This window comes from Epinephelus moara, chromosome 14 (genome assembly GCF_006386435.1).
Source record: "Epinephelus moara isolate mb chromosome 14, YSFRI_EMoa_1.0, whole genome shotgun sequence".
Taxonomy (NCBI): domain Eukaryota; kingdom Metazoa; phylum Chordata; class Actinopteri; order Perciformes; family Serranidae; genus Epinephelus; species Epinephelus moara.
The window spans coordinates 14,862,268-14,878,714 of NC_065519.1; the positions used below are offsets into that span (position 1 = coordinate 14,862,268).

Genomic DNA, 16,447 nt, shown 5'->3' on the forward strand with positions numbered 1-16,447 from the left:
GTGGAGCTGGAGCGGCGCATCGACTTCGAGCTCCGAGAGGGCCTGGTGGAGAGTCGCTACTGGTCGGCGGTGACCTCCCACACAGGTTACTGGTGCTCACACGACATAGCACTCTTCCTGTTGACCTTCATATACAAGCAGAAGTCGATACCCTCCGACCCAGAGGAAGATGCTCCGGATCCGGACTGAGGCAGCACATTCGTCACAACACATACCTGACACTTGAATGGTGTCTTATAACTCTGAGGCAGACGTGTCACCTTCTTGACAAGACACAAAATAAACCTCATTTATTTTCATGCACACAAACTGCTCAGACACACTAACATCCTTTTTCCCTCCTACATCTCTCCATGATCCAGATCTTTGAACTCTTGGGAATCATTGGTGACAAACTGACTTCATTCCAAGATGTGCATTTTGGTCTCTTTTTGTGTAGTTAGTACACAATCGCACACCCTAAGGGTGACAATGTTGGACAAGGAACCCCTAAGGAGGTGCACCTTTTGCCAGTATGACCGCAAGCTACAGTATAGACACGGAATAAGAGAGGAAGATCGTCCTAACGTCATCCCCAAGTCTTCAACCTTAAACAGCCTGTTGACAAAGTGTCCATACGTGTCCTGTTCATCGACGCTTAAACCCCGACTCCCTCCCACTGACTCATTTGGAGCCTTGTGACACACTTGCTTGACCCTCGGTCGCTGAGACTTCGGGTTCTGTGTCTGTTCTTTAAAAAAAAAAAACAGTGAGAAAAATAATTGTGAAAAAAAGTAGATTTGTCTTTAAAATGAATCTTTAGCTACATCTCAAAAACTTAACGCTAACAAGCAAATGCAATGCCTTTCAGATTTAGCCAAATAATATTACTCATGCAGAATATTTCTGTTTAGTTTTTTCTGAACGAAAACGTAGGGCATTATCCCTTTAATAATGTTTTAAAAGAACGAAGAATGACATAACAAACGTCATATTTTCAGTTTGTTTTTCTTCCTCTTCTTTTTATGTTTGCCTCTTCTTTTTTTTTTTTAACATAGTTTGACTCTCGAAATAGATATGCACCAAATAAACCACGAACAAACCACCACTTTTATACGCAGTCAACTAAAACAGAATTTCCGTTTGAGTAGCAGGCACAAAATGTCTCCGACTAACACACAACAGTTACAGCTGAACATCCTGCAGGACGTCATTAGCTCCCATGTGACATGTACTGTACATACAGAGGTTTACAACCACGTGAGGCTGTGTCATGTTAGCATCATTTAAGCTCTTAAACAAGGGCTGGACATGTAAAGTTATTTTCTTACACTCTGTTTATCTTTTCAAATCTCTCGATGATGTCATTTCCAAGTCGAGAGGTCTTTCCCATTCAAGCTAATGCTTCTATATCAAGGATGAGTTCTTGAGAGAATTTTCTGTGCTATATCTTTATATTACTATCCAGATGAAATCAGTGGTACTAGATGTATTTTTTCTTAAAAGAAAGAATTATTTTTCCAAGTGATTTTCAGGCTCTTGTGGATATAAACCTGGATCTCATCTGTGGGAAAATGGGATTCAAACACGCGGCCAAATAACATTCACGTGTCTCGCTTATTAGCTGCTTGGCGTTAGTCATTCTGAGGCGTACTCCATGACAAAAAGAGTAATTGGTCTAGGGTAAAAATAGCGTCTTTTTTTATTTTGAGGCGTCTGTGATTCACTGCACGCAGAAGTTAATTGTATGTCTTTTGCCTTTTCTTGTGACCATCTCACACCTTACTCATTTGAGCAACGGATATGTCAGCTTGTCTTTTTATCTGTGTGAAAGAAGGGTTTGTTTAGTCTTAAAAAAACATTGGATTTTAGTCCAAATTTTATTCCAATTTTATTTCAAAAAGGACAACCAGAGAGAGAAAATCCTGATTTTTATTTTCTAAAAATGTCTGTTGCTGCTTCGTGAATCTTGCCTTAGGTTTGTCAGAGCAGTTATTAAAAAATCATGATGGATCGCACAAATGTGGTCCTTTTAAAAACGCACCCGATAATGAAAATGTACTCACTTTGCATGGTGTCATATTTATAGTAAATGGATGTTGGAGCAAGAAGACATCGCAGAGAGTGCCAACACACATCTAAGAAACTGCTTTGTGTTCCATACTGAGCAGAAAACCGCTCATTATTGTTTATGGACTTCTAATGAAATCATTTCAAAGACATTTTGCAATGGATGAAGAAATGGAATCGCCCTCTGATTGGAATTAGTCACAAGTGACAGACTTGATTATCACCAGTGTCAAATTTTCCTCATCACAATATCATAGTCAACAAAGAGCTTATTTTTTAATTTGCTATGGTGCAAACTGCTGCATTATTGTTCCACACAATCAAGGGCTGTTGTCGACTTGTCCACCGCCGGATGGAATCCATTTTATTGGCTTTTAATGTCTGTGTTATTTATGCAAAAGGCCTACTGACTGAAACCAGGCTGCCTCTCGGATGACCAGAGAAGAAGGGGAAGTGGTGTGGAAGCAGGGACAAATAAGGCAGAGTGATGTGGGAGTGTTTATATTTGATCCGGTGGATCTCGCCCATTCATCAGCTATGAATTGCACATAAATTATCTAGAAAACAGCCCGTTGTTGATGTTTATTTTCACTGAGCATGTGTGACATCGCAGCGGTAGATACAGGAAGCAGTTGGCTTGCAATTTACTTGGGGACCTTAGACCTGTAAAGCAAAGGACAGATCCATTGTTGCCTCTCGTGCAGGTTCAGACAGCAGATATGTAAGAGTGGACGGACCATTATAACTATGACAACAATGTTCCTGCCAGTGTGTGTTTCCAAAATGAACTTTGCACATTTTCCGTTCTAGCAATTCAAGCACAGATTTTTAGCTGTGTTCACTGCTTGCAAACACAGCAACTAAACTGGAGAGCATTAAAGAAAACCTTGTACTTTTGACCACATGAGCATTTAATGCACAGCGTTTTGAATGACGACAGTATATTTTTCTTGTTAAAAAGCACCACAAGCGTCAGGGAAACGTCTACGGTTCTATGTTTTGTCGATTTGACACCAGTTTGAAGCCATTATTAGGTAAAAAAAAAAATTGAAATGTTCAGACGTACATGAGGAAGGGCCTGCAGCCATATGTAATCAGTCACTGAGTGAGCAAAAAGAAATAAGCATTAAAATTAATTGTGGGTGTTTTGAATTAAATGTGTTCAATTCGTGCTCTAACTCTGAATGGAAGTGTTTTCGTCTGTCCTTAGAGCTGTGCAATAACCCATGCCTGTAATGGATTCTAACTGCCATCCAAAGCACTGTATTTATTTCCTTTTATTAAAGCATTTTCTTTTTTTGGATACATTGACTTCTTCTTCCTAATCCGTCACATCCCATGGGTAATGATAGGGGGGGGGGGATATCAAAATTGGACTCTGCTGTCGCGTAGGAGGACGAGGAGGAAGATGGTCTCATTGCTCATTTCCAGACTGATTTTTGGAGGACAATAGAGCTATTTGTTCGTCTGCGACTCGGATCAGATTCTTTCCAAAGCGCCCCCCGCTGATGCGAATAACAAAGCTGACTTTGTTATTCACAAGCAGTCACGACTTCCATATGAGTTACTAGCTCTTTAATGCAGTTTTGCAACATCTGCAAAGGCAAGGGCTCACAGATGGGACCATTTAGAGCAAAAGTGATTGTCAGAAATAATGCATCTGGTACTGCTGTTCTCTGTTTGGCCACAAGAGGTCAGTCATCTATTGGTAATACTGGAACAAAGAGTCCCATTGACCATCTGTTGTCCAGTCAGTGCCCTTTCTCACTTCCTGTTTCCATTTATTGACCTTTAATTGAGCTATTTTTACACTTAATGGTATCATTTATGATTATATGGCTTTATCACTTACTTTATAAGCTTGCTAAGATAAAATATTGAATTGGCATAAAATATATAAGAAGTTTTACCCACTTAAATATCACCAGAAAAACTGATTGCTTTGTTCCAAAGATGACCCCTGCAGACAGTGTTGTACTCCTCCTCCCTCCTTATCCACATCAGCAGCAGCAGCCAAGTCAGCTCTCCTCTCCATCCGAATCTCCTGCTCTGCATCTGACTCAAATGTTTACTCTGCAATTAAAACACAGCCTATAAAAGGCAATGGGTCGGTTGCCAGACACTGACGACGGGGTCAGAACTGCAGGGGGAGAAAGAGAGGTTATAAATCGCTTTGATGCCGACCGTCGTCTGAAGGCCCAGATTCCTGAGCTGGAGGATTGGAGCTGAGCGAGTTCACCGGGGTGCGGAGCCAGAAACAGTGATGATTCATGGGTCTTTACTGCGGACCACTTGGAGAGTGTGGGCTGGAGTGTGTATTGTGCTGCTGCTTTGGAAAGAAAGGAGACGGCAACCTTTCTCTATCCCCCCCCCCCCCCCCCCCTCCTCAGCTGATCATTTGTTTGAATGCGCTCATAAAAGGCCATTACTCATCTACAGCAACCTGCAGATGATATTATCTCCAGTGGGGATGAAGAAATTTATGATCTTCTTACAGTGATGACATCATACTTTTGTATTCTTTTACAATAATCCCTAAAACAAATCGAAATTTGGTGCATAAGGAGAAGAAACATGAAGTTAGCCTGCATGAGATTATATTCTCATAGTGACACAGCTATATTCGGAGACTGCTGCAGACGGTTTTGGATGTCTGTCGTCTCTTGAGTTTCTGATACACTATAATGTTGTTGTGTGAGAGCTGATTATAGTTTGCACACGCAGAAGGAGTTTCATATGTGAAATCATGATGTTTGAACTAAGGATATTTATGTATTTTCTGCATTAAAAAAGAATTTGGAAACACTGGTACTTCACTTTCCATCTCATCATTTCATGAGAAGTCATATTTTTATTCCTTTATGTTACATTTAATGCAAATACTGTGATTTTATTACTTGTCTTCAGCTGTGCGTACCCTATAGGGTGTTCAAATTTGCATTTTCTTTCAATTTAAATTATATTTACATATATTTTAGCTGAGAACAAGGTGTCCCAACTGTCCCAGTGGGGCAAAATTTTGGGAAAATGCACTCACTCCTTGTACTTTTTGCAAATTTGTGCCTTTCACGTTTGGATTAGGCTCTAAAATACTTGATAACCTGTTAGCCGACACCTGTATCTGTCCAAGGATCACATTATTTTCGTTACTGTTCAAGTAGTCTGTGAGTTATGTCAGGTTATTTCACGTTGACACAAATATGTCCCAACTGACCCCGCTCTCCCCTATTTATCAGGCTCCAAAATAAGATTTTTATTGTAGATAAAGTGATTAAATAATATGCATTTATTTACTGCTAAACCCCCTCAGAGTAATGTTGACATACCTCCACCTGGAGCAGCTACAACATTAAAGCAGCTCCTTGAATATATGTGATGTGTCAGGAATGAAAGCAGATATCTGTATACTTTGGCTAATTTCTACGTTTCACAGTCTTCCAGTCAGGCTTTTAAGGGAATTAGTCCACACTGGAAAGAAAAATGGAGACGCAGTTAGTGAAATTGTAAAATTGACAAACCCAAACTGCCTTGTTATTTTGTGCTGTTCCTCCCGGGGCTAAAGACCCAGAGGTCCCTGGATGCTGCTGCTGCTGCTGCTGCTGCAAGGCTCTGCAGCACTATTGCCATAAAAGGCAGCTTGAGATCTTCACTGCGTGTCCATTATCCACATAGCGCTGAATTTTCGACTGTGGAGGGCTGCAGTTTGACAAAAGCTGAAATAAAACACACACACAAACCCGAGCCTGACCTTTTTTGTTCACATATATGTACCGTATTTATCAAGCTTAGCGTGACATTGAAGCTAGAACTCACATTAATGCCTGATTTTGGATATAGTTCTTAAAAGTTTGCCATTATTATATGTCAAGTACAATTTCTATTACTTGTCTGCTCCTGTATCCACTAGTTAAGCTCAATAATAAGATTTAACATTCAAGTAAATGATGCAAAATGATGGATTTCTGTAGCAACCTCCAACAGTATGTGAGGTAGGGGAGACCGGGGTTGGTTGGCACACTTTTATGTTGGAATATTCTGACCAACAGCAAATTGAAAGTTAGGTTCTCAGTTAATAAATGTGTTTTAATGGACATAAATGTTTCTAAAATTAGCTGATTCATGAATATAGCAACCAATAGAAATAATTTGAACATCGAATTTAAAAAAAAGAACCAGAAAACATGAAACAATTTATCACGTCACGCTGCAGCCACTCAACAAACGACCACACAAAGTTATTACTACTTCTACTGAAAGATCTGTACCTCTTCCACCTCTGTGTTAGCTTAAAATCATGCGTAGACAGCCCCTAATTGAACTTTATTTCTCACCTGAAGAGCCAATCCCCAGAGCTATGACTCGCCATGCAATATCTTTTTGGCCACTGTCTTTATAATGAGGGGATTGTGGGTTGTTTAGCTTTGGATAACCCACAGTAACCCACAATTCCCACTCACAACCGTCCCCATTTTTGGTCCCCTCTGTTGGGGTACCTAGCACACAGATCTGGTACTAAAAGGTGGAGCTGTGAACACTGCAGTCTGTTGATTGGTCAATAGAGGACGGTCACTCTGCTCAGGGCTGAGTTGTGGCTGGTTTTGAGGCTCATGTAACCACTGTTCATACCGTGGAGAGTTTTATTAGTAAACTGTAGCTATAAAATGAAAGGATGTTTTGCTGCCGGCAACTTTTAAGGTGGAACGTTAACTTGTAATGTTACTCAATGCGTAGGTTGACAACATGAATCCATCAACACACCTTAAATTTCACTGTGACAACTTTGACCATTACTTTAGTTTTTATATGACATACACTTTTAGTAATGAGTGGATCTTCAAGCGTATAAATTTCGGCCGGCTTATGTGAACTGCATATATTCTAATCCTCACTCGGAGAAAAAAAAAAAGTGTCGTGGGGCGTAGTTCCTGTGGGCTCCGGCAACACTAAACCCCTGAGCTTGCCTGAGAAGGACTAAATGCACAAACCCGCCATTTTTAAATATCCCATGGAGAGAGACTCTCAGTAGTCATGTTTCCATCAGCCTGTTTAGATGCGCATCTAGAAGTATCGCATCGGAAAATTATGATGGAAAATTCGAATTAAAATCCCCTGATTCGCACAAACCAAAATACGCTCGCTTTAGCCGGGTTTTGGTTGATTCGAAAAAATGTTGATTCGCAAAACGGGGGATGGAAACAGTTATGTTCGAATTAAGTCTGACGTAGCGCACCTCTCCATGGTGATATCCACACTCCGGGTCGGGAAGGCAGTGATGCATTTACAAGCTGGTTGCCAACCGCCAGAAAACGTAAAAGAAGAAGAATGCGAGACTTGTTTTGTTTCCGGTTCTGTGAAAAACTCGCGCGACTTCGTGGTTTTCACCAAAGTCCGTACATTTAATGGAAACACACAGGATTCGTATTTCATTTAATGCGCATTTCCCAATGATTCGAATCACTTTTGGATGGAAACATAGCTAGTGCAGCCTGTTTTATTTTGTTATGAAAATGTCGGTGTGTAACCTCGTTCTGTGGACGATACTTGAATAAATGAGGCGCAGACTGGACGGAGCAGTGAGTGACAACAACCCTGCCGACATTTAAGGGTACTGCAGTGGAAACGCTAGGTTCTAGGTACCATGTCTGAAGGGTACTGTTGGTTCCAAAGGTACCATACTGAAAGTGTTTAGTGGAAATGGGGCTACTCATTTGATAGAATTTGTTCTTTTGGATCCTTAACATTTCTATTTAATATTTTTGTTTCTATGACCTTAAAAGGACCAGAAAATAGCTGCGTGCCAACCAACCCCGGTCTCCCCTATTTAGAGACAGCAATGAAAAATTGTTTTTGACAGTTAATAAAAAAGCCGAATATCAGACCAAAGCAGTGGTCAAATAATGATAATAAAAACCATGACTTGTATTTTTACCAAGTGATGACCAAATAAAGGTCAAAAAGGGAGAAGTAACCCCCAATCCCCTCTCCAACCCCCTGACTGTGTGTGTGTGTGTGTGTGTGTGTGTGTGTGTGTGTGTGTGTGTGTGTGTGTGTGTGAGGTGACGGGGGGCCAGTGGGCGACCAGCACAGCTCCCAGTCTGAAAGGAAAAGTGGGACTGGAGCAGTGACGTTATCCGCTGCTGGAAAGAGGGAGGGAGAAAGAGAGGGACGGCTGGACTCCATTAAGCCGAAGCCTGCTGGAAAACTGTTTGGGATACTTCACTTCTTCTGCGACTTCTTCAGGGATTTCTTTCTGCTTTTATTGTCTGAAAAACTCTTCATACATGATTTAAAGAGGGGGAAGTTGCTCTGCACCGTGTAGTCGACTGTTTTAGTGGGGTTTATTTCGTCTTTGTGAAGGTGAGTAGATTTAAATGTTCGTCCTCAAAGCTTTGCTCGTGCGCCGCTGGGAAATATGGAAACGTTGCTCTCTGTTGTCCAGTTTCTGCTTTAAATAACTTAAATAACAACTGTTTTACTAATTTAAGTTGGTTATTTGCGTTTGGAGACACTTTAAAACTGAACTTACTCCTTTACCGACCGCCTGGGTGAGTGTGCATGTAGCCGGGAGCTTCTTGTACGGACTCTGCTTACATAATTAACCCCTCCGCCTATTTGTAACACAGCCTTTACCGTTATTTTTAACAGGTGAACCGGCACTTTCCCGGTGATAATAGCTACCAGAGGTGCTTGTTGAACTTGTAGCCGCCGGCCTGCAGCCTTTGTTCGGCCGTGTGTATTGACCAGACGGCTGTTTGTATCGCCAGGCCACTGTGTACCGGACAGGCTCACATCCCAGGATGACAGATAGGCTATAATGTAACTTTTTGACAGTGACTTCACACAACAGGGCGCGTCTTGTTCCCAGCAGAGAGCATGAGGAGAGTCACAGTGATGATGAGTTTATTCACCTTCATCCCTTTTCTTAATCATCCCTCCGGGTCAAATGTTCATTAGTGAGAAAAAATAACTCATCTGTAGTGTTTCTGTAACCATACAGCAATGTTGGAAGAGGTGCCTCCTACTTAACTTAAATAAAAGTGCCAATACTAGAATGGAAAAATACTCCATTATCAGCACAAGATGTGCTTCCAAAGCTTTACTGAATCAGTAGCTAAATATAGTAATAAGTATTGACAGTAATAAATAAAGGATGAACCTCTTAACAGGGTGTCTGCGGGTCTTTAATTTTTAAAATATCCCAAATTCAGTCTCATAAATACTTAGCTGTAAAAGTCATTAAATAGTCTCAATTAATAACATTTTATCTGATATAATTTGGTCATCTTTTGATTTATTTTTGTCAATGAGTCAAGCTCTTCTGCACAAAAGTCAACATTTCTGATGTTACAGGTCTCTAAACCTGCCACTGAACCTAACACTGTCTGTTTTTTAGGGGTGCAAAGATTCACCAAATCCAGGGTTCAGTTCAGACCTTGGTTTTTTAGCCTAGATTCAGATCTCTCTTTTAGAGCCTAGATTTTAGTTCAGACCTCTGTTTTTGAGCCAGGGTTCAGTTCCGACCTTGCTTTTCAAGCCATAGCTCAGTTTAGACCTCTTTTTTTGAGCTACGCTTCAGTTCAGATCTCGACTTTTGAGCCATGGATCGGTTCAGACCTCAGTCTTTGAGCCATGGATCGGTTCAGACCTCGTTTTTTTGAGCCACAGTTCAGTTCAGACCTTGGTTTTTGAGCCATGGTTCAGTTCAGACCTCAGTCTTTGAGCCATTTGAGCCATGGTTCAGTTCAGACCTCAGTCTTTGAGCCATGGTTCAGTTCAGATTTCAGTTTTTGACCCACAGTTCAGTTCAGACCTTGGTTATTGAGCTACAATTCAGTTCAGACCTCAGTTTTTGAGCCACGGTTCAGTTCAAATGGGATGGGTCTACGTGTATATTATTTTCTTTTTTACTTACCTGCAATGCTTGAATTAGAAAAAGATGATTTGCCCCCAAATCAGTCTTAAACTTGGCAAAAATGATCTTGAAAGGTCTTAAATACATCATATATAAGTATCTGATACCTGTAGACACCCTGTGTTAGGAGCAAGAAATAACAATTAAATTTTATATTGTGGTATATGTAGTTTTATAGTGTTGATATATATAAACATATCAATAGAGTGTCAACTGGAAGAACTGTGTATGGAGAAAGTTATCAGTTGAAAGTGTCTGTTTTTACCAAACCTAGTGTTTTGTATGCAAAATTTACAATTTGTGCCTACAATTTGTTTTTACTGTGCTCAGTAAATGCCCTCATTGTTTTAACTCCACACCTCCAGTGTGTGTGTGTGTGTGTTAGGCAGGCTTTTGACTATAAATCTGTAGTCCCAGTCCAAGTTGACTTTAACCCTGATGACATCACCATGACAACATCAGGGTTTACTATTACTTTGGAAAACTCCTCCACACAGTAAATGCTGAATAGTCAACTTATTTTGATGTGTCATATGGCTGGAGCAACCGGTATAGTAAAGGCTAATGATATGACAGAATCTAATAGTTGACACATTTTCTGTTGTCGTAGTTTCCACCCTTAGACCCCATCAAAGTGCTGGAAAGTATTGATGCATTCATGTATAAATCCTATTTTAATGGCATGACACATCAAGGTGGTGCCCAGTCCAGTTCTCTTGTATACCAGTGCATCGATATGTGAACTAGTCACATATTTTGAATGTAAAATCTTAATCTGAATATAGTATATGTGTAGTTCTCCTGGAGTAGAAGCATATGTTTCGAAGTTTAAGTGCTTCAGTGCTCAAGAACAGAACTCAAGTATATCTATTAAGTTAATTAAACCTCTCCTAAGTGCACACGCACAGAAATATCAGCCAGGGGTCTGATATCTAACAGGGTACAACTCATTCTCAAGACCTTGCATGCATTGCCTTTGCACCATATATTCATTTCCAGAGGGTCAAAGAGTTTCTTTATACTCCAGTGTGACAGAATATTAGCCGGACCTTCTCCCCTCCTGACTGTGGCTCTGTTTGGCAGGATGGCGCTGGACGGGATCCGGATGCCCGATGGCTGTTACGCCGACGGGACGTGGGAACTGAAGATGCATGTCACTGACCTCCACAGGGACGTGTCACTGAGGGTAACCGGGGAGATCCACATCGGCGGAGTCATGCTCAAACTGGTGGAGAAACTAGGTACGCACGCAAGCAGCTTATATAAAGTGTAATAAACAGGCTTGATCTTAGTCTTAATGGACTCATTTTTACACATGACAGAAATAACAGCAGTCAAATGAGAGTCTGCAGATTCCATTGCATTCCATTTGCAATGGGGTGGAGATTGTTGGCAGTAATGACAGCCCTTTCCTTTGACCTCTGACCCTGTACCATCCTGCCAAAGCTGAATGTCTGTGTGTCAATGGTGGATTTGTGTTATCTATTCATATTTGTTTGGCAATAAATACCCCCTTCTTTTCTGTGAAGTGAGATTTCACTAAGTAAACACCGCTCATCTATGCAAACGTATAAATGTTTCACAATACTGGCCAAAGTTAAGAACACACATTCTCTAAATTAGTCAAGGCTGGGAACTCAAAAGAATGTTTTCTGCCAGAAACCCTGGGAGAAAATGTATGAAAGCAGAGTTTGTGAACAAGCTATATTATTGTCTTTGGAGACTATTAAATGAGTTGGGAAATTTTGCCGTCTTTGACATTTGTTGCATGACACCAGCTCAAACTCCTCTTTCAGGCTGGTGGACTCGCCTCTCAGGGGTTAATATTCCTCTTTGTTACCCTGCAGTGTATATGGGTCAGTAACCCAAGGTATAAAGAAACCATACACACCTTCCCTCCCCCCCTCTGTATCACGCACTGTTCTGCAACTGCAGTTACGCACTTGACAAGTTTTGGGTGCAAGTAAGCATAAGAGTCCTCTGTTCCAGCCACTTGAACACTGCCCTGCTTCATGCAGGCTGGGGAGAAGTTCAGTGGTGGCGGCAGTGCGATTTGGGAGTGACAGTGCGTTGTGTGTTGATGGCGCTTGAACGCTCAGCATTCCTGCAGCGCTCCAAGGTTTTATTCCCTGCCCATGGTCCCGTTTTTAGCTCTCCTGTTAGAGCTCCACATAATTGAGGTCTTTGTTCTTTGTGGTTGTCTGTGCTGCTGCTGAGCAGCATCTACGCTAGGCGAGTGCAGTGTTGCTGCCGCGTGTGGGACGACGTGAATTCATTGGTCCAGCTCCAATCAAGGCTTGGCCTTATCCATTGTTTGAGTTGTGTTTGCACTTTTTGTTAAGGCCTGGTTGAAGGGTATGACCTTTCTTGATGTGACAACTTCTCTGAGGGGTAGTGGGAAAAGTCTTTCAGTGTGTATGTGTCATAAAAGTTGGATGAATAATGCAGAACAGTGTGGTAACTTTGCACTAGAGAAATCAAATCTTGCGTCATGTGTTTGAAATTGTATTGGTCGTATTAAAGTTAAATCAAGCTGACATGTTTTCAGCCATCATGGTTTCATGGGAGTTGGTTGTTTTTGTTTTCATCATTCCTTATTCCTGTTTTCCTTGTCTTAAGGATGTAGCTGTTTTGCTAATGACTTGTCCTCCAGTGGTCGGAGATCTTGACGTCTGCAGTTGACAGTAGTTGTGATTTGTTGACCATGGATGGTTGTTGGTTGCTGTTGCACCAAAAAAATAACAGAACGTCATGGGTGTGCGTGGTTGTTCCACTATCTTATCAAACAAAAACAGGACTGTAATTCCAGCCTTGGTTACTGTTCCTCAACATATTCAAATCCCCTCCACATTATTGTATTCCTACCACCATGACTGCAGTTCATCTTACTGTAGTATGCTTAGATATGTAACAGACCCTCTTAAAAGGAGCAGAACTGACATTAAACTGCTCTGTGAGTGTTTCAGAGTGTGTTTGTGCCTCTGAGTGAGTGTGGGGACATTTCATTTGACCGCCATCTCCCTCCTACCCTGAGTCAACAGGTTGTTTTCCATTGTAATCATTAACCCGCCGACCACATGAGTTTTCCACATGGCCACACAATGCAGGAAACTGTACGTTATTCACACGACACCCAATATTTTCTGTTTGGAACACTCAATGAAGATGTGATTTCAGTAGTCCAGAAATTTAATATTTTTTAATGAGTATTGGAACTTGATTTAGATTTGTCCAAAGAAATAACATCTTAAACCTGATTTTTGAGGAGAGATCTTCTTTTAAAAACCAACACAAAGATGTGTATTGATGTGTTAGTGTACAATATGATGCGAGAGGAAACAATCTGTATATGTCAATATGAGTTACGTTTAGAGATGAAAGAAAATGGTAAGCAAACTGTTCTAGTCCTTTTTGTGAGAAAAATGTTCAGAAACTGTAGACAGTAGAAACTGTCGAATGTCGCATGCCGTTTTTGGCTTTTGTCCATACACACATTTATAATATGGATCCTTAGCATTGTTTTATAAATGAGACCCCAGATCTTTTTCGTGTGTATGTATGTAACCTGTCTTAATACCTCTCATCTTTCACTGGCCCCGTTTTACACAGAGGTCCCACAATAGGGCCGTAATGAAGACTCGTCACCGAACGACACCAGCATGAGATCTTACATAGCATGCTGGCATTTCAGTAACAAAAGAGACGTGATGGGTGTGACGTGTAGCCCAACAGCGTGGGCAGCTAGCTTGAAATATCACACACACATTGGGCAGAGCTTTCAAAACAATAACATGGCAATTAAAATAATTTACTGTCCCTGTTATATGGTGGCTGATTTTGTCCTTTTTGCGAAGGGTAAGGAGCTCCTGGAACATACTGTTTTCCGAGTTTGTGGACATTTTGGTTGCTTTTCTTCCTCTTTGAGTTACATGCTAACTGCTACTTGCTGCTTTTTAAATCTCCTGGCAGTGGGTCGCACACATAACAAAACATCACACCCGTCCTTGCTGGCTGTCTCTTTTCCACGGACGTCGATTTAGCACTGTCACTACCTCCACTGCTGGCTTGAAGACAAGAAAACGTTTGTCCCCCCTGTCTGTGATTGTGCCTGTCATACAGAACAGTAGGACGGAATACCGGCGCGTCCTTCCCACCTTCAACAGGCAGTGTAAAAGGGGCAGCTGGTGACAGTGCTGCACAGTCCTCACTGAACACCTCTTAAGTGCTATCACATACCCACCGTTGTATTTGCTGATTGCTTGGATGTCATGGTTATAGACTTTGTACATGTGCAAACGTACATGCACATATACATGCTGCTGTGAGAAAGGACACGTAGATACCACAGAGTTTTGGCAGGCAGTGCGTCTGTCTCACATTGAAAGGACATCTTGGTGCAATGACAAATCTCTCTCTGTCCTTCCCCCCTCTCTTCCTGTCTCCCCGTCTCTGACACTCCAAAATGAAGGACCTCTTGTGATTCAGTAATTGCTTTCTGTGAGGCTGACGGTGCTCTGGATTTTTTCTCTATTAAACATTTGTTGCTGCATTTGTAGCTGTTTTCAGAAGAAGCATGTGTTTGGGTGGAAATGTTACGTCAGCCGTCTTCTACACAGTGTTCTCATTAGTAGTATTTGTGCATGTGTTTCCGCACGTGAGCAGGGTTGTGTGGGCAGGTGGGTGTGTCGCACCCACATGTATCCTGCATCTATCTTTCAACTCTTCTGTGAGCTGCAGGTCTTTCGTCCACATCGCAGGCTCAAATGGCCTTCGATAATGGATTAAATAGACAAATGCCAGGAAGGCACTTAGCTATTGATCACAGTAGTGAACGCTGCCTCCATTTCCCCCCTGCAGCCCTCCAGGAGAGCAGTATTTAAAGCCAGCTGATTCACCACCCCCTGGTCCGCCACTCCTGTAATCCCTTTCATCCCTCCTTGCTTACCATCACTGCTGCTTTCTCTGACTCTGTTGATGTTATCCAAATGTGGTGCTCTCCTCTCTAAAAGCCAATATTGCCATTTAGAAGGGAGAACAAGTATTGCACAAACAACATTAGCCGGCGGGAGTTTTATTGGATTTGAACGGATTGTTCCCAAGTTACATTGCATTTAGGTCTGGTAAACTGTGGCTTACAGTAAGTAATTAAACCTTCAATGTTTCACACAAATACACTGCTGTTTTGTACATGCTATAGGTGAAAAGGCCAGCTTTTTAAGCCACAGCCACACTAATAAGTTTTATTTCAAAACAGCTTTTTAAAAAGCAAAAACGATCTCCATACACACAAGCATTTTAGCGACATCAAAAATAATCTCCGTCCTAGAGAGCTTGCTCTGCTTGGGCCAACGTGATGGAACTGTTACTGGAAATTAACAGGAGTGAAGGCAGCAGAAAACACATTGGGAGTCACTGCAAAGCAAATATGGCAACATATTTGAGCATTACCTGCTAGCATCATCCATCGCCATGGAAGTTATTGCAGTGGGCAAAGAGTTTTTTTGCATCGAGTCTTAGAGTGTGCGCCTGACATCTTTTTTCAAATTTGTATATTTTCGTCAATGGTCAGCACCTCTCCAACCCTGGTGTGCGCTCCTCCTCTCTCTTCAATGGGCAAGGAGTACCCACACAAGAGGGACAAATTCACAAAAGTAATGTCGACCTAGCTAAAGTGTTTTCGCTTGACACATTGTAACTGATTCAGTGATACGACCCAATCAGGGAGCGACATGGGTGTCTGTGTCATCATTTTAAATAGTCCAGACTAAAACACAACCCTGGAGTTTTCAAAGTAAAGCAGGGTGAGCAGCTTTTTCAAAGTCTACATTTTAGAAGCTGAAGTAGTGTGGACACTCGGCTAAAAACGTAGCTATTAGAGAAGTCCTGATACTGAGCTCGAAGATCATAATCATAGCCAATCAGGGCTAACTGATTGGGATCGGCTATATTGAGCCATATAGAGCCCGATCTGATCCTTTGTTTTACATCAGCTGTCATACACGTGGTTCTGCTATCGAAGGATTCAGGCACATTGACTCAATGATTGCAGCCGTCATTACCCCTCCAACTCTCCTTCTCATCTCCACTCTGCACCCTGCCTGCCATAAAACACCACACACCATAAACGACATCAAAAAGCAGTTTGAGACTGTTTATGTTGTTTACCTAAGTTTTGAGCACTCATCGTGAGACACTTCACCGTGTTGCTGTCATCTCTGGTGCACGGTGTTTACCCTGGGCTGAGGGACTAAGCCACTACAGGTTCAGCAAAATCCTGCAAGCAAAAAGCCAATAATCGTAGTTTATTAATGTGGCCTAATCCGTGCAAAAGATGTACAGGTGACAAAATAAGCACTCAGTTTACAGCTCATTCAGGGGGACTAACAAAGGCTGCATCAAAGCAACAAACACTGGATCGACAGAGAAATTCCCTTGGGACAGTGACAAGGACAAAAAGATTAAAGAGAGGGTTTGTTATTTTGTACT

General features: G+C 41.6%; 2 protein-coding genes across 4 annotated transcripts in view; both read left to right on the forward strand.

Annotated features, from left to right (window-relative positions):
• The window catches only part of ddhd1a (DDHD domain containing 1a), a 28,625-nt gene extending 23,779 nt beyond the window's left edge, over window positions 1–4,846 (forward strand). For both annotated transcript variants that reach the window (XM_050061650.1, XM_050061651.1), the window contains one exon: window positions 2–4,846. In XM_050061650.1, the coding sequence (XP_049917607.1) occupies window positions 2–189 (188 nt within the window). In that variant the 3' untranslated portion in view covers window positions 190–4,846. The remainder of the gene's footprint in view (window position 1) is intronic.
• Window positions 4,847–8,163: 3,317 nt separating this feature from the next.
• The window catches only part of fermt2 (FERM domain containing kindlin 2), a 62,052-nt gene continuing 53,768 nt past the window's right edge, over window positions 8,164–16,447 (forward strand). Inside the window, exons 1-2 of one of the 2 annotated variants that reach the window (XM_050061652.1) lie at window positions 8,164–8,406; window positions 11,045–11,202. In XM_050061652.1, the coding sequence (XP_049917609.1) occupies window positions 11,046–11,202 (157 nt within the window). In that variant the 5' untranslated portion in view covers window positions 8,164–8,406; window position 11,045. The remainder of the gene's footprint in view (window positions 8,407–11,044; window positions 11,203–16,447) is intronic. The other variant, XM_050061653.1, reaches the window with a different exon arrangement.